The sequence below is a fragment of the Colossoma macropomum genome, unplaced genomic scaffold (assembly GCF_904425465.1).
Source record: "Colossoma macropomum unplaced genomic scaffold, Colossoma_macropomum, whole genome shotgun sequence".
Lineage (NCBI taxonomy): Eukaryota > Metazoa > Chordata > Actinopteri > Characiformes > Serrasalmidae > Colossoma > Colossoma macropomum.
This window is the reverse complement of record NW_023494794.1, coordinates 14,590,913-14,609,399: the sequence shown is the minus strand read 5'-3', so window position 1 is coordinate 14,609,399 and position 18,487 is coordinate 14,590,913. Positions and strand designations below refer to the sequence as shown.

The 18,487-nt window shown below is 39.0% G+C and overlaps 2 protein-coding genes across 2 annotated transcripts; both read left to right on the top strand.

Annotated features, from left to right (window-relative positions):
• The first annotated feature begins 500 nt into the window (after nt 1-500).
• LOC118814638 (ependymin-1-like) lies at nt 501-4,100 on the top strand. Its single transcript, XM_036580337.1, has 6 exons — nt 501-641; nt 1,144-1,178; nt 1,295-1,429; nt 2,371-2,557; nt 3,122-3,206; nt 3,744-4,100. The coding sequence occupies exons 1-6, from the start codon at nt 560-562 to the stop codon at nt 3,865-3,867; spliced, it is 648 nt and encodes a 215-aa protein (XP_036436230.1). The 5' UTR covers nt 501-559; the 3' UTR covers nt 3,868-4,100.
• A 2,498-nt stretch (nt 4,101-6,598) lies between these two features.
• Nucleotides 6,599-18,186, top strand: panx1b (pannexin 1b). Its single transcript, XM_036580970.1, has 7 exons — nt 6,599-6,836; nt 10,312-10,439; nt 10,566-10,771; nt 11,241-11,446; nt 13,102-13,409; nt 14,539-14,710; nt 16,764-18,186. The coding sequence occupies exons 1-7, from the start codon at nt 6,656-6,658 to the stop codon at nt 16,844-16,846; spliced, it is 1,284 nt and encodes a 427-aa protein (XP_036436863.1). The 5' UTR covers nt 6,599-6,655; the 3' UTR covers nt 16,847-18,186.
• Nucleotides 18,187-18,487: the final 301 nt, after the last annotated feature.

The following is an 18,487-nucleotide window of genomic DNA, read 5'->3' as shown; positions in this document are numbered from 1 at the left end:
CAAAGAATCCTTTGATTATGCAAGAGGTTCTTTGGGTGTTCATAGTTCTATATAAAACTATTTTACAGTTAAATGGTTCTATATAGGTCACAGAAATACAGTTACACTCTACAGCTCCATGAGGGAGAATTCTGCATCTGTGGTCATGAAAGGGTAAAAGTCTGGACTGCTGAGTGTGCTCATCGAAAAGAAGTTTCTAGAAGACGAACTCTCTCCAGACTTTTGTTTTTACACCTGGATAATTGAGGGCTTCTTTTGTTCACTGTGTGTTTTGCTCAGCACGGACCTGTGGTGAAAGTCACCTTACATGAACTGACGACCTGCTGGGGCAGCGACGCTAATTTCCCAAACGTCAGAAACCCCAGTGCAGTGGTGCAAGGCCAACAAGCTGATGTTTGTTTGAAGAAGAGGCTGTTTGATTGCTGTTGCTGGAGTGGAGGGATAGAAGGTGGTCAGTGGAGGGGCAGGAGGGTGATGATGGACCCTCTGTATAAAAAGGACTGTCTGCAAAGCACTTGGCCATGTCTGGACCTGAGGGGCAATCCGACAGAAAGCAACGATGCGCGCAATTGAGCTGTTCTGCGTGGTCTTCTGGTGCCTCTGTGCGTCTGCCTGGGCCTCCACCAACCGGGAGCCCTGCCGTAAGTGTCTCATCAACTTCTCCTTCCTTTACCCTCAAGGGTACATCTCAGCACCTTTAATCAGGGAACATAATTGTACCATAATCTATTGAAATTATATTTTCTAAGTTGTATTGACTCCACACACCCCGTCTCGTCTCCAGGCTTTTTATTTTATTGTTCTGTTTTAAAACATTAGGTTATGAAATCGTATAAATATGTACTTTTCACCTGGAAAAACCTATTTAAGGTACTTAACTGGACCTTAAAACCACTGTTGTACCTTTGAGGGCACATTTACATTGTTTGTACCTTGATGAACAAAAAATGACTCACACTCTCATAACTACAGAACCAAACAGTTTCACAGATTAACTGCATGGTGGTAAAGTCAATGTGGCTTTATTCAGAAATTAGAATACATCCAATTATGCAGCAGATCAGTGGGTACTGAAACGTTTCATTTAAGCAGTGCAGTGGTTTTGCTGAGTCTTGTAATGTTTTTTCCCCATTTCTTTTTCAGAGTCACCATCTATGACCAGCGGTACACTGAGTGTGGTAGGTAGATGGATTACTGACAGCTCAGTACCCCTCAAAGCAGAAAATACAAAGAAACTTATCTCAGTATGTTCTTGAACTAAGTACTCAACTCAAAGTCTCTCTTACAAACACAGAGCTCCACTGGTGGTCATGACATTGCTGAGGGGCACTTCAACTACAATTCCACAGCGAAGAAGCTCCGCTTTGTGGAGAATGAAAGCCACTCGCACAAAAGCTCCCACATGGATGTGCTCATCCACTTCGAGGAGGTAACTTTACTTCATGTTTAGTTTGATATGGTCCCTAATCACTATTACCTACACTGGAAAATCAGAAACAGAACACGACACTCTTAGAAAATGAAACCTTTTAGGGTACAAAAGCTGTACCTGTGGCTAAGTGCTCAATGTTATGTCTTCAGTACCTTTACATTTAGTACCTGCAGTACAATTGAACCTTAAGGACCATGTACTACTGAGGGTACCTTTACATTGTTTGTGCCTTAGGGGGGCTAAAGTTTACCTGGATGAACTCTTAAAAATGATTCCCCAATGGTTCCTGGTTCAGGGAAAACTTTCTTCACAAAGATAGTTTTATATAGTCTACAGGGGGCCCAGATGGTCCACATTTTGCTCTCTCCCTGTGTTTCAAGTTAGTTTGGAGTGATAATCTGGACCCTCTGGGGGTCCTTGAGGACCTGTTGGAGAACCACTGCTATGTAGCCAACTGAAAAGTATTTTGGTAAATCAGAAGTTGTTTTTCTATAGTATTGCTCCAAAGAACCATTTTTGGCACATTTACTTTTAAGAGTGTAGTGAAAAAAGGTCCCAAATCAGTATTTGTTATACTTATTACACTATTATAGAGAACAGAATTAGAAAATGGTGAGTACGCTCAAACCTGTATGATAGCAGTCACATTCTACCACTTGCGACACCATGCATTATGGGTATTCTGTGCCTGCTATATTACACGTACTTCAATTACTGCAGTGCAGGATTATAAGACTACAATCGATATTATGTCCACTATGTTTTTTGCACCACTGCAATGTCCATGCTTTATAGTAAAACTCATCGTCAAATAATTTAAATAATCATAATTTGGAGATTAATTATTTACTAATGAAACTGATAGTGATTGCTCCAATAATTACAACACACATTTAGATGACTGTTCTTTTCTCTCACTTCCTCATTCTCACACACAGGGTGTACTGTATGAGATAGACAGCAAGAACGAAAGCTGCAAGAAGCAGACGCTGAAGTACCACCGGCACCCCATGGACCTGCCCTCCGACGCCCATTACGAGAGTGAGGCGTATCTGGGCAGCCCGTCCAAGTCCGAGCAGGGCCTGAGAGTGCGCACGTGGAACGGAAAGCTACCTGATCTTCATGGTTAGAATCTCCCTCATTCACTCCCATTCTCTGCCTTTCTCTTGCAGATTTGGGTGACTTCATGAGGTCTTAGCTTTTGAACTAACAGCTGAAACAACTTCATATACATATTTAAAAAAATATTCCTCTACAAGATATTTGAACATTTTTCTGGACACATATTAACATGATAAATAGCCAGGATCTGTTCCTCATCTCTATATCTTAATAATAACTGAGGCAGTTTGCACTGTTTTCTATGTAATTACTGAATAATAAGCCTTAGGATGTAATACGCCTGAGATTAAGCAGCACAGCCAAAAATTATTCTATGGGGAGAATCAGTGCTCTTTAATCTGGGACTTGTTTTATCCAGACATTCATGTTTAACATCACTGTCTATCATTAGTAAATTTATATTCAATATTCATTTTGTCATTTTGCTTAATGCCATTTCATCAGTGCATCAGATAGGGTAAAAGTTGCTAGAATACAAAGAATACAGGAGCCAAATCCAGTCTAGTAATGTTTCATAAACTGTGGTTTTAAAGAACTCATTTCTTCATGTTGCTGATTTGGTTGCAGCCAACTACACTATGCTGACCACATCCTGTGGATGCCTGACTGTTTCCTACTGCTACCATAGCGAGAAGACTGACCTCTACTTCAGGTCAGTTTAAACATTTGGGGAAAAAAAATGTTTAGAGGCTACCTCTCTGCATCCATTGTATCCAACAAAAAGACTAAGCATGCCATGGTTCTTCATTATATATACAGTATAAATATTTCTTTAATGAACACTGTATAAAAATAAAGTATCCAAAAAGTACACTGTAAATTAACTGTTCAACCAAAAACTCTAATGTAGCTAAGAATGGATAAAAACTGATAAAATGTAAAAGCTACTGTTTACATAGTCTTGAAAAGTTTGACTATTAACTAATTAACAAAATATCTAACTAATCAAATGTTGCACCAGAGTCCAATCCTAAAATCAGCCCTGATACAGTCTGATTTGCAAGTGCACTACTCAATGTTAAATTAATTGGTTGGGGGGAGAGGGTTGATTGTTCAACCAAGGAATGCTAATGTGGCAAAAAAATGACTTATACTCACTTAATAAGCTAGTTTATGGTTAGCATGAACCTATTTAATTAAACGTACAACACTCCTAAACTTCCTCTGCCTTGCCTCTGACCTTTCTCAGTTTCATGAACGTGGAGACGGAGGTTGACGACGTGCATGTCTTTGCACCTCCGGCCTACTGTGATGGCGTGGCTTTAGAGGACACACCCGATGACCACAGCTTCTTTGACCTGTTCCACGACTGAAGTGGCTAAAAACATATGAATCAACAGACACAGGATGACAGCACGCAACAAAATCCAAAAAAAACCTTTCCAATACAAAGTTTCACTATATCCAATTTCTCTTCTTTCTTAGGAGTAAATCTGACAGTCTTTAGTTCAATCACCATCTCTGTTTTCAGTTACAGTACTGTTTTGTCTTTTTGAGACTCTGTTTCTTTTTTTATGAAGTCAATAAACGCTCAAAAAAAATTACACAGAAAGCCTCGACATCTTTCTCTGAAACTTGTTAAACATGTATTCATTGCCAGCGTAAACCAAGATAAAGCAAACTGTGAAATAAAAAGTGAAATAAGATCAGTGAGTAAAGACTACAGAATACAACTACAGAGAGACGCACAAATTCAGAGGTCTAGTTGTTTTCTTAAAATCACCTTTTCTCTACATTCAGAACCAACAATCTCAGTTTCTAGAATAGTTGCTTTCATTCATTTTAATACATTGATTCCTAAACATATTAAATGGAATATTACAGATTTCTCACGAATGAATTTATGCACGGTTATGTACTAATGTTGTGAATTTCTTTTTATATAATATTAGTGTATATGTGTAAAATCTTTTCTTTATGTGTCTATGAAGTAAACATTTTAATTCAAATCCAAAAGCTACATTTTTGTGTTCCATCAGAAACAAAGGTACTCTGCAGGTACATTTTTGTTCAAGGTACAAACAATGTGAATGTATCCTCAAAGGTACAACAATGGTTTAAAGGCCCAACTGTGTACCTTAGACTTCTATTAGACGTAGACTACTATTAAAACATGATGTATAAAACAAATGAAAACGTTTTGTTTATTATAAAACCATGAAAAATCCCTCTACTAGTAGGCCACAACTATCACACCGTGTTGATGTCATATGGCTGCACTGGACTCAGTCCTACAGAAAATAAGACGATCCCAGTTTTTCATTTCGGTAATGTCATGCCCAGCTAAAGCTGAAAAAGCCGGAAGATATATTTGAAGGATACACTATATGGACAAAATTATTGGGACACCTACACATTACATCCACAGGTTCTTTTATGACATCCCATTCTAAATCCATACGTGTTTATATGGAGTTGGTCCCCCTTTGCAGCTATAACAGCTTCTACTATTCTGGGAAGCTTCCTACAAGATTTTGCAGTGTGTCTGTGGGATTTTTGTCTATTCATCCAGAAGAGCATTTGTGAGGTCAGATAATAATGTTGGACAAGAGGGCCTGCCTCGCAATCTGCATTCAAATTTATCCCAAAGGTGGGGTCGAGGTCAGGGGTCTGTGTGGGCCAGTCAAGTTCTTCCACACCAAACTCACTCAGCTATGCCTTTATGGACCTTGCTTTGTGCACTGTGGGCTCAGTCATGCTGGAACAGAAAACGTTCTTCCCCAAACTGTTCCCACAAAGTTGGAAGCATAGAATTGTCCAGAATGTCTTGGTCTGCTGAAGCATTAAGATTTCCCTTCACTGGAACTAAGGGGTCTAGGCCAACCCCTGAAAAACAACCCCATAGCTTTATCCCTCCTCCACCAAACTTTACAGTTGGCACAGTGCAGTCAGGCAGGTAATGTTCTCCTGCCATTCGCCAAAACTGGCTCGTCTATCAGACTGACAGATAGAGAAGTGTGATTCATCACTCCACAGAATATGTTTCCACTGCTCCAGAGTCCAGTGGTGATGTGCTTTACACCACTCCATCCACGTTCGTGTCAGCATCAGTGTTGGTGACTTTTATGAACTATGTGCCCTCGGCGATCCCGCTCTCTTCAGGTGGTCTGCCACTTCGTGGCTGAGTTGCTGCGGTTCCTAAATGCTCACACTTTTCAATAATACCACTTACATTTAATTGTGGAATATCTAGAATGGAAGAAATTACGCAAACTGACTTTTTGCAATGGTGGCCTCCTATTACAGTACCACTCTCAAATTCAGTAACACATTGTTTCACAATTGTGAAAAGCCAGACTGCATGGCTAGGTGCTTGATTTTGTACACCTATGGCAATAGGACTGAATAAAACACCTGAATTCAATGAGTAAGAAGTTGTGTCCCAATACTTTTGTCCATATAGTGTATATCACTCAATGGACAAGACAGCCACCAATTGATGCTGCAACAAATGGCAACCTACTATTAGAGGGATTTTGTCAATTTTTTATACCAGATATTATGGTATGTTATTTAGATATTATGTTATTATTGTTCTAAACAATATATTTTAATAGTATTAGATATTTACATCATCTTGAGGCTTACAACAAACAGTCAGTGTTTCTTTTAACTGTGTCCCATGGGAAAGGTAAATATTTTTACCTTTTCATAACTTTTCACGTTTTAAAACAGAACAATAAAATTAAAAACCAGGAGTCGAGACAGGATGTATAGAGTCAGTGCGACGTTAAAATTACAATTGCAATGACGTATGGTACAATTATGTCCCCTAACTACTGAAGACGTACCACCCCATTTAGTATTAAGTATTGTAAGAACGTATATATATATATATATATATATATATATATATATATATATATATATATATATATATAATTACCTTGTTTATCTGTATTGTCTCTTAAAATCTTTTTCATATCAAACGGTTCTATGCATCTAACACAATATGGGGAACCAGTGGTCAAATCGCCAAACTGTGTTCTTCCAGTGCTGGGCTTGGTCACCCCTGCAGGATGTGAAGTGGAACCTGCCCACCGGAACAAGCGGATTAATACGCTTGTATTTATTGCCTCTTACTCCTAATACATTGTAAATATGGCAATAGCGCACGTGGCGACCGAATACGTGTTTTCTGACTTTTTACTGAAAGAACCCAACGAGTCTAAATACAAAGGGGTGCGTCTGGAACTGGCTGCGGACAAACTGGTGGCTTTTATCGCGGTGGGACTCCCTCTACTCCTCATCTCTCTAGCCTTCGCCCAAGAAGTGTCTGTGGGTGAGTGTGGAGCTGTTTTATGTGAAGAAACACTTCCAAACTCAGCGTTCACGCCTTTTTACATGCGAAACCGTTCAAAACAAGACAGTTTTACCTCACAAATGTAGCTTTTGCTCCGTGTCTTATCGATGGGGGGCTTCTGTGTTGCTGTGACAGGCTAAACTGACATGACGGAGCACTTTATAGCGGCGTGAGAGAGAAAGAAACGGTAGATTATTAAAGAGATAACAGGGGTTTTCGTGTGTAGCCTTAGCTAGCTACTAACTTAATGAAACCTGTTTATGTTCCTCCTCGGCTGAAGCTGAACTTGGTCTCTGAGCGGTTTTGAAGCAGCGACTCCGTTATTTTCTCCGTTCTCTTCCATTGTTCAGCTGAAACAGACCGCTAGTCAACTCGTAGACAGCCTGAGAGTTTCATTTTAGGCTTAATATCTAAGTTTAACACGGAATATTTCGATATTTCGGCCGTTTCTGGTGATAATTTGACAGAACCGTTTCAGTTTCTTAGCTTAACGGCTAACCCATTGAAACAAAAGCCGCGCGCGCCGCCTCTTCGGATTCAGTAGCTAAGCAACAGGGCGCGTGAACCTTTCACAGTCTGACTGAGAGAAAGTCAAACAGAAACGCCCTGATATGATTGATAATTTACACACTCCTGTAATTAAAGAGCAAAAACCACTCCGGGCATCTTTAAAATCATTACATACGTTTCATATAAGGTTCTCTGACAGCCATAGGCACTAAATCCATATTTCATTTGTGGCCAGTAGAGGCGCTCTTTGTTTGGGAAAGCTTGTAGTAGAATAACAAAGTCCTAATGTCTTAATGTCCTAAATGATGATAATCTAATTAGTGCGCTCCAGTGGGCATAAATGAAGCTTGTCTGGGGCAAAGGGGGCACTCCTGATTATAGCAGCTTTCCCAACCAACAAGCGCTTAAAAGTGGTCCTAAAAACACCAAAGCGCCCTAAACAGAGACGCACTGGAGGGACAATCCAATGGACACTCTCTGGGCACAATGTTATTAGCCTACTATAAACAAAAATAGAAGAAAAAAAGCCTGATGTGGAACTCTCCATATGTAGAGGCAGGGCTCGATTTGAGGGGGATGCAAGGGGAAAATGGTAAAAATAAAACAATAAAAAGAAAACGACATCTCCATTGTAAAAGACCACCCCCTTTCCATCCCCTTTGATTAATGTAATATCACTTGAGATTGCTTTTATCAAGGTTACAGAGTTTTTCACCTCAAAAAAGCAAGTTTTATTTTTTATTGGTTACACTGGTTGAACCCACCATCCTGCCTGAATCTGAAGAAGGACATAACAGACTAGGTTTATGTGAAATTAAATGTTATTAGCTCTTTTTGTAGGCCTCTGACGTTTTTAATAATATAACCAAAGTAAAATATAATTCAGATTTAATTAAACAACTAATTTAATTAAGAATATGAAACTTACAGGATTAACAGAGGAACCTCCAAAACAGGCTGAAATGACATTTTATGGCTACTGTGAAAAAGGGTTTAATTTACTGTAACTCACAGTGTCAGTGATTTAGCGACAATAGAACAGCATTTTTGGCTGCAAAAAGAACAGATAAGGTGCGTTTCTAAATGACTGTTACTTTAAATTCTGCTCCCTGGAGCCTGATTGAGTTTCCACTGTGGAGAGCAGGGCCTTCGTAGGGAGCAGGGCGTACGGGTGTAGGCGTGAACACTTTGGAATGAACTGAATATTTTGTCTGGACTTGTCCATGATGTGTGATTAGCCTTCAGTACATGTGGGACAAGGAACCTGTTCCTGTCAGTCACTGAGATTGTGGCTTCCCCAAGTCATCTCCACTTACCATCACCTCGCCTTTTTAGCCAAAGAGCAGTTGACCATATTTTCCAGTTTATGGGTAAATCAGTAGATGTGTCTCCCCCTGTGGGGCTTAAAACATTTTCTAGATAAATACTTGCTTTGCCATTTGTTCCCAGAGGTAATTTCTATTTCCATCCTCATGTTTAGTCTCACATATCATCAAGCCTCTATCCTGGGATTCCCAATATAAACCATAGGACTGACCCAGTTTCTCTGCAATGAACCATTTCACATCAAAGCGATGACTTTATTTACATCTCTATGATTGGATAATTCAGAAATTCAGAAAAATTGATGGAATTCCCCAACTCTTGGCTTACTGTGCACCACAAATGAACAATGACCATAAAGCAGTTTCAGCACATTTCAGGGACATTTACTGTGTAACTGTTTAGGAAACAGGGGCTGTATTACAGAAACTTCCTATCTTTTTGTCTTAACCTGAGATCTGACAGGTCAAGATAAGATTTTTCACAATTTTGTGTTACAGAAGCAAATCTTATCTTAATTTAAGAATCTTATTTTACAGCATCTTTTCTTATCTCAAGTTAGGAGACCTTAACTTACTCGACTGAAGTCGACAATCAGCTGTTGTGTCTGTTACCTAGCAACCGACCACATGCACACAGCTGAAACGTAAACACGTAATCAAGTTAGTTAGCCAGATAGCTAACATTAGCTACCGTTACTGATGTAAAAAGGTCCAACAAAATTAAAGGGCAATGAACTTGAAGTTATTAATGTTGTGACAGTGCTTGGTGCTGTCTATCAGAGCGTCGCCACTCTACAGTTTCAGTTTCATTTCCCAAACGCTTACTCCTCCTAATAAACAGACACACGTTCAGCTCTGTCTCCCCATTATTCACCACATTCACTGTAATATCGTATCTGACAAGTTTTTATCAAACATTATCCCCCGGATGTAATAAGAGGGGACGGTGGAGATCGTGTCTGCAGTGTCTGGGGCTTTTAAACGCTGTTAGAAAAAAACCTCACAAGTCAAAGCACCGTTTTCAGTGTAAATAAATGTAGCGTCATTATGCTGGTTATAGTGAACTGTGTTGCTGTCACTGCGTAAAACAAAATAAACAGACGATTAAAACAGAAGTTAAGTCGCTCTGGGGTTGAAATGTAAGAAAATATTTAGGATATTTTGGCAACTTAGGATGTTTCTGTAACACAGTTTTCTCATCTGGAAATAAGAAAAGATTATAGACCTAAGAACTGTTGTTCTGTAATGGCTTCTGTCCTAACTTTAGTCTTAACTGAAGTTGCCATGACAACAAAGCAGATAAGATATGATCTCTGACTTAAGAAGTTTCTGTAATATGGCCCCAGGTACTCATCTTCTTTTTTAATGATACTTTCTAATTAATAGTATTTATTACAAGACTGAATTCTTTTTCCCTCTAAGATCCAATCCAGCAATTACTACCGATATCTGTCTGATATCCTTCAATACTGATATGCCATCTCTAGCTGAGATGCATTAAAACACTAGCTATATCTTGCAATATTGTCACTGTCTGCATTTTCAAAGTCAGAGTGATTACAAATGATCACTCTGCCTCATTCATCTGTGACCTTTCATCACTGCCCTGTTGCTCTAAGGTTCCCAGATTAGTTGTTTCCCGCCAGCAAACTTCACCCTGCGCCAGGCTATATATGTGGACTCCTTCTGCTGGGTTGCTGTGGAGAGCCAAACTACAGAGAATGGCTGCCCCCTCTGGCTACATAAGGTAATACAGTTTGCTGAACTACACATACATAGGCACAAAACTGTAAGAAAACAGTCAAGGGAAACTATACTTACTTTAATTGTCTGACATCTCTCTCACTTTGTTTTTTTGTTTTTCTCTTTACAGTTCTTTCCATATATCCTTCTGCTGTTGGCCGTCCTCGTCTACGTCCCTGCTCTTTTTTGGCGTTTCACGGCTGCTCCTCAGCTCTCCTCAGACCTCAGCTTTATCATGGAAGAGCTGGACCGTTGCTACAACCGTGCCATCCGCCTGGCCAAGAGCTTGGCAACCAGTAGCCCAAGTGCCAAGGACATCTCTGAGGACCCCCACAGGTACACCGGCCAACAATGGCTTTCTGAAAAGTAGCCTGAAAAGTAACTCAAACTTGAGGATTTTGCCAGCAGATCTTAGATATTTATGATGATCATTGTGATGATTTAGTTATGCAGCTTGCACATTGTTAATTGGTGGACTGATGTTGAATTTAAGTGCTGAAGACAACAACTGATAACCTTGTTGTGGTTGGTAACGATATCAATTTAAAAAATAATGTACCTTTTTTGCATTTTAAAGCAAATGCACAGTGTAGCCCATGTAAAGTACAGTGGGTGTGAGACAGGTTAAAACTATTGGCTATACAGGTAAATGGAAAATACTGTATGATCATTGTGCAAAACCTCTCCACTGCTAATATTCTCACTCTGCAGAAACATGGGCCGCGAGGTTATGAGTTGCAATTGAGATATTAGACTGTGCTTTGTGGTACTTCTTAATAACACCTTTGGTCTATGTGTGTGTTAGTGGTCTGGAGGTGGCAGAGGGCTGTTTTAAGTACCCTCTGGTGGAACAGTATCTGAGGACCAAGCGTGGGACATGGACACTAGCGTGGAAGTACCTGCTCTGTCGGGTTCTCACTCTGCTCACCTTGCTGTTAGCCTGCATCTACCTGGCCTACTACATCTGCCTGGTGTCCCCCACTGACCAGTTCTCCTGCCATTTATACACAGGTGAGACCTCTAGCATAGGTACCCCTGTTATCGGCCACCTCAAAACAAAACATCGGGAAACTAAGCTAACTGTAAATAAATGAAAGCACTTTACTCACCCAAATCAATGTTTTTCGGGAGAGATATATGTGTAGATTAATGTCCAAGAGTCATTTGACTTGATGAGAAAACAGGTTTTTCAATAATAACGTTTTTGTTTACTTTGACACTAGTATCGCTAGAATGATGGGGGTCCCCCAATATCGGCCACCTCACTTCCAGTTTTCCATAACTCATCTTTCAGCCTAAAATTCAGCGTATAAAATTGTAAAAAACATAAAATATATGTATATATTCGTTAGTAAAATGTGATGTTATTATATTGTTTCATTATTCAACTTGATTCGCTTGTTTATCTAAGTATGGAGCTCAGGAGCTGCGCGCCTGATTGTGCCAGTCATATGAGAAATCGCGTTTACGCATCATTCCTACCAGACTCAATGCTTTACAATGCTTCACAATGAGGTTAAGTTTGTCCTCTGTGGGCACCCTTACGCCATATACGTAACACCACCATGGCGGCAAACTTACCTCAGAGAAGAGAAAGCTAACCGATAAGCTAACTTTCTACACAGACCAATATCCATCACGGAATGAAAATGGGCTGTGTGTTCCATGCAGTTTTGTACACGCAGAATTACAACATTATTAGTGATACTTAAATATTGTTTTCAGATATGATTTTTTGCTAGAATAAAGTTTAGATGCCCTTGTAAGGCGCAAGCTTATGTGTTTTGAATTTCGGCTGAGCAGTTGGCGGAGAGAGAGAGAGAGGAATTGCGCAATACGCGCAAGTGGCCGATATTGGGGGACGGCCGATGTTAGGGGTAGCTACGTTATATACTGTTCGTTTACGGACTATTATTAGAAGTGGATAAAAGAGCCTGTTTTCAGATTTAGGTGTAAAAGTACTATGATTATAGAAGTAGCCACCAAAAACAACTACCAATGTGCTAGGTAAAAGTCAATTATTTAGCTCCTGAAATAACTGAGATCTTCTACATCTAGCATTTATCAGTATGTGAACTAATATTAATCTATGTTCCTCACTTGTTGGCCCTTTTGGCCTAAAATAAAATGTTCATACTCAGTCTAGGAGCTGAACCAATACAACTGAATGAAATTCATTCAAAAAACATTGGGAACTAAACAAAGGATTAAAGTGGAACTGAGGAAAATATAGTTTTCCCCAAAATGTGGGGAAAAGTGAAAGTAAGTGAAAGTATTGTCCTCTGAAAATTTACAGAAGTAAGAAATTTGGATAGTAATCTGACCAACGTTTCTCCAGATCCACAGTGAAGACTTGTTTTGTGTTATAAAAGTAACATTTTTCATCGTAAGGGTTTTTCAGTTACTGAATCATGTGTAAGTCACTATTATTGTATTAACTGTGTAATATAGAACCATTTTAAACCTTATAAACAACTCATAGTGAGAGCTGTCCAGGCTAAAGTACAGCCTGCACAGGTCAGGATTGGGTCATGCTCTGTTTTTCCCAAGCTAATTATTCATTATGTGTGTTTTTTCATGTGCTCAATCTGTTGATGTGTGTGTTCATGAAGAATAAGAGTGTTTGTTTGTGTACTAATGGCTGTATGTGTGTGTTATGTACTCAGGTGTGCCTGTGAATGGGAGTGCACCCCCTGCTGTGCAGTGTAAGCTGGTGGCGGTGGGCGTGTTCCGCTTGCTGAGCTGTATTAATGTGGGTGTGTACCTGCTGCTGATACCTGTTGTGATATACTCCACCCTGTCACCCGCCCATCCACACCAGCATGGCCGCTTGCTCCGCCCCTACCGGCTCCTGCCAACATTCGGACACGCCCAGGGGCTGCAGTTGTCCTCCCGTCACTATGACGACCTGAGCATTTACCTCCTCTTCCTGAGGGAGAACTTGAGCGAGCTGAAGAGCTATAAGTGTCTGCAGGTATGTGTGTGTGAGTTAGGACTGCAGGCAGTATAAAAATTTAAAAAATTAATAACCAACCTTAAAGTTTTACATGCATTGAACTTCAAATAATAAGTTAACAAAATGTAAGATGCTGATTTTTGTTTTAGTTGTAATTGCTTGCTGATGATGTAATTGATGATGTTAATCATGGAAAAAAAAATTGGGATGCAGTAGTCCTGAATTTTTTTGGCCAATATTCTATGATTGGAAAAATATCTGCCGGTTCTGATCTTAGCTTTTTGTGATGTGCAGCCTTTGAATGATGGCAGGAGCAAAGTGAGATGAAATGGCGGAATGCATAAGAATAAAAGTAGGACGTTTTTCTTCTGCACATCCAAAAACAAGAAGTAACCCAAATAACAGGAACCAACAGAACTTAGGGTTGTACTTCTAATTAGTTTTCCACTTATTTGAAAGCTGATTTGAATGATCATACACTGTAAACATTAGGTGCCTTAAATATCCAGTTGGGTACTCAAAGAACTGAAAAATACATTTTAAGTTCCTCTAATAACCTTCCTGCACAATGGGGTTTCTGGAGGAACCCTTGACAGTTTACAAGCTCTTGCAGGAACCTCACTGGGTTCCATTAAGCACCACTCTTCCGTTCTAGGTTCACGGTGGACCTCACTTCTTCTGAGTGAGCCCTCACGCACCTTTGGGGGTTCCTAGAAGAACCTGTAGGCCTAAAAGGGGTTATTTTAAGAACCCTACAGTTTTTTGGAGTTCCTAATAATCCTCTTGTATTCTAGCAGGTTCCTTGAGTAACCAAAAGGTTTACCAAGTGTGGTCAGTAGTAGGCCTTAAACCCTGACATAAACCAGCAGTTTAAAAATGGTTCATTGCACCCAAAAAGTTATCAGACCATGCTGGACAAAATGGCGTCCCAAGGAACCTTGTAAAATAAGTTCCTCAGAGAACTGCCCTTTTCAGGAAGATTCTTGAAGGCTCCCTGAAGGTTCCGCCAGTGTGGCAAGTTGAGGAACCCCATAAGGTGCATTAAGTATCTTTTTGTTTTTACAGTGTAGTGACAATTAGGTTCATATTTACTGTCAGGAGATTCACATCTGCTTATAACTGAAGTGGCTTTTATGTGCATGTGCAGGTGTTAGAGTTGCTGACAGGGGGAGAAAGTGAAAGCCTTGACACAATGTGTCTTCTGAGGACTCTTGGACAAGTGAGGACCGATTTGGTGGACAAAAAAGTGACCCCCAATATAGATGGCAACAGCCAATCTGCTCTCGTGAAGGAGGAAGTAGACTCTTTCAAGCTCAAAGGTTAGTGCAACATCAGTTTCACATGATTACAGGAGCATTTATACTTGTAGTTTGGATTCCTTGGTCCAGACCAAAGCAGAATAATATATACTACATAATATATATAATATAATACAATGTGCCAATTCAGTTCTGGTTTGCTTAATGTTCACACTTACTTATTTAACATCAAATCAAAAGGATGTAAACATATGAGTAACAGGTCACAACTAATTGGGCAGATTTTCTGACGTACAATAACTGTGATAATGTCCACTGAACTTTCTGAATTCTGAATCCGAAGCTATTCTCAGTTCTGTTTATTCTTGTTGGGTTTATTTATGTCGTTCTATCTGTTTTGTCATATTAGAGCAGTTAGCTGCGAGACTCCCTGCCTTAATATAGTTTTGCAGGATGCTGAGCAGGGTGAAATCCCTGTAACAGCTTTCAGTGGCTTACTACTTTTACTAAACAGAGAAACTTTGGCACATTAATACATAATATAATTTATGTGTGCTGTCAAATGTGTATATCAGGTATTTTGTAATGACTTAATACGTGCTTCAGCCTTGTTTTAAAACCAAAACTATCTGGTCTATAATTACCAATACAGTTTATGTTAATGAAGAGTTTATGAAGAGATGCTAAAACACTTATATGTGTCAAAACAGCATCAGAAAGTCGTTCCTTGTACAAAAGAAGTTCTGCAGAGAGAAGGCGACGGTTCATTCTGTCTTTGGTCCGTATAGATCCCATGTGTCAAACGCAAGGCCCGCACAATCCTATCCGGCCCACAAAAGTATTTTAATTTTCTATTAATATTAGCCCATTTCACAAAGCACTGCACTACAGTTCCCAGCATGCACTGCAACATAATGTGCGCACCGACTCTCCTACCTCAACAACAGTCTATGGGACAGCGGTTACACCTCAATTCTATAAACTTCTGCGCAATTCCATACCAGCCATATCACCAAATGCATTTCAGCTGCAGTTCGACCAATGTAAACACCAAATGTCAGCTCAGTAGCTCAGAAATTGAGCCCAAGTCTTAATGAACTTGCAGCAAAGAAAGGATGCCGGGTGTCTAGTTCAAGCAAATAAGTAGGTTTAGAAGACCGAGCACCTGGGGACATTTAAACTTTGAATACTTCAAGTGTCCATGTAATATTTCGAGTTCTACTACAAGTGTCTGTATTTTACTGTCAAACTGTTTGCATATTTTGAATAAACAATGGCGAGTTTGGTTTATAGCACAACATTAATTAAAAATGAAATAAAAGCATTTTTTCTGACCTGCTTAGGGGGTCTTCATCCTCTTATTTAGTGTGCACCAGAGTTCAGATGGCAGTGTTCTCACTTGCAATAACGAACCGCACTGTGATTAAAATGAAATTTAAAATTCCACTTATTAAATTTAAAACATTTCTCAATGAATCAGCAACAGTATATTTGAAATCTGCATGATTTTAATGCATTTTTAAAATTCTCCTATTGCTGTGATACAGTAAAAAACAACCTGATGGACACACCCACTAACATGCCATTTTTGTGTTCTCACATTTTTTTTTATTAAATCTTTTAAGTACACTTTTATGACTTTAGTCAGAAAGCTGTCAAGGGTAAACAAATGCACTGTGTTCTTTTATGAATTATATTTTTAATGAGCAAAGTGACTGATTTGGCTATTTATACCCTTAAAAAAAGAAATAACTTGTTTGTTTCGCTGCTCTGAAGCTCTACCCCTGTATGTATTTTATTCCATGCAAACCCCATGGAACTATGCAGTTTAGACCTTTTCTACTGTAAAGGTTTCATCTGCTGCTGTCGTAACAAAACCTCATCTCCAAACCGGTTACTTTACTAGTGAAGGAATAAACGTTCTTAGCTTTGAATGGAAGTAAAAGGAACAAGATTTTTTTCTTGTTAGCATGCTGTAAAGGGCAGCGGGCACTTTCAAATTCTGTAAAGAAATACAAACAACAAAAATAGAGTGAAGAGGTTTTGTTCTGACAGCAGGGCATTACTGCAGTGACCTGTACTCAGTATGGCTTTGTGTGATTTCGCCCTCTAGATCTCTCCACTGCGCTGCTGCAGGATGGACAGAAAGAGCCCAGCTGTGGCTGTGAGAAGGACGTGAGGCAGAGATTGGTCTGAATTTCACCGTGGGTTTGTTTAAGTGACAGAGAGATAGAATTTGTGAATTCATGTCATGCCACGCATGTCCTCCATAAGTCAAGTCAAGTCAAGAGGCTTTTATTGTCATTCCATCTATGTACAAGTACACAGTGGAGCGAAATTACGTTCCTCCAGGAACAACACGGTGCAACAAGGAACAAAAAAGTACAAAAGTACAAAATTACAAAGTGCGAACATACAACAGTGTGCAAACAAAAATGCGTATGTACATTCATCTTAGTAGTGGTCGTTATACCAGTTCAACTGGTACACCAGCTGAAATTCTTCCTCAGGTAACTGTACTGGTTTCAGCAGAACCGTTATACTGGTAAGCCACACATAAGTGCAGATAATGCACAGAGTAAAACAGTACTGAAGCGTATATGAGGGTTGGAGGTGCAATTGTGTGGGACACACATATGAGATAAATGAGCTGAAGTTGGCATCTTTTTTAAATTTCCCGTTTCACCTTAAATGGTGCAGCAGTTTGATTCAGGTGCCAGAATGCAACTGCTACTCAATTTAAGGTGGACCTTTAAATTTGAACAAAAAGCAGCCAAAGAAGAGGCCAACTTAAGTAGAAATTCAGTAGAGATTCAGATGTAAAACAACATTCAGCACCATTTTTGCCAGGCCTGCAGCTTGAGAATGTATTTATACTGTAATATATGCAAATTTCAATTATACTGTCATACATTTTTGGCAAAATCAACCACTACTAATTCATCAATGTACTTAAAAGTGCTTCTGCAACTGTTTGTACATGAGGTGTGAAAATCAATCAAAAACCCATTTAAACAGTAACTTGCCTTAAATGGTGTATTGTAGAAAAAACAACTCAGATTTCTTTACAGTGGTGGTGATAGGAACCAGAAGTCATGATGTTTACAACACAAATATAGCCACTTTATTCCAAAACCACCAGTGAACCTACATGTGTTTTCTAAGTTTTTATATGTAATGTTGATAATGGAACATTAGTAGTAAATAGGAAAAAATAGGCTTCTTATTAATGAGTTTTAGGCCACAGTCTTGTAGCAAAAGTATCATTAACCAACAGGCAGCGTATTCATAACCATTCTACATTCCTGTGAGGTCACTTTTAGAGGCATTAAATGTTTGGGATGTCTGGTTTCTGTTGTCACCCCTGTGAATAATTGCGACTTGGTAAGACAGTTAGAGTTCAGTGGGAATTATAGAGTCTAATCAGCACGTTGTTATTACTCGTGCAATGCTGGATAAAGAAATATATTAAATATAAATGCACTGAACAAGTGTCATTAATTACGCTAGTAAACACACTTTTTGTGACAAACTAAATATACAATTATACATATTATACTAATATACATACACTAATTATACTAATATACATATACTAATATATATATATATATATATATATGTATATATGTATCTGTATATATATATATATATATATATATATGTATATATATGTGTGTATATATATATATATATATATATATATATATATATATATAGTATAGTATAGTACATATACTACTTATACAAATTTTGTATGCTGAATTCAAATATGCAGCACGCTATATTTTAAAGTTATGCAAATCTATATACAGTTGTATGCAAAAGTTTTGGCGC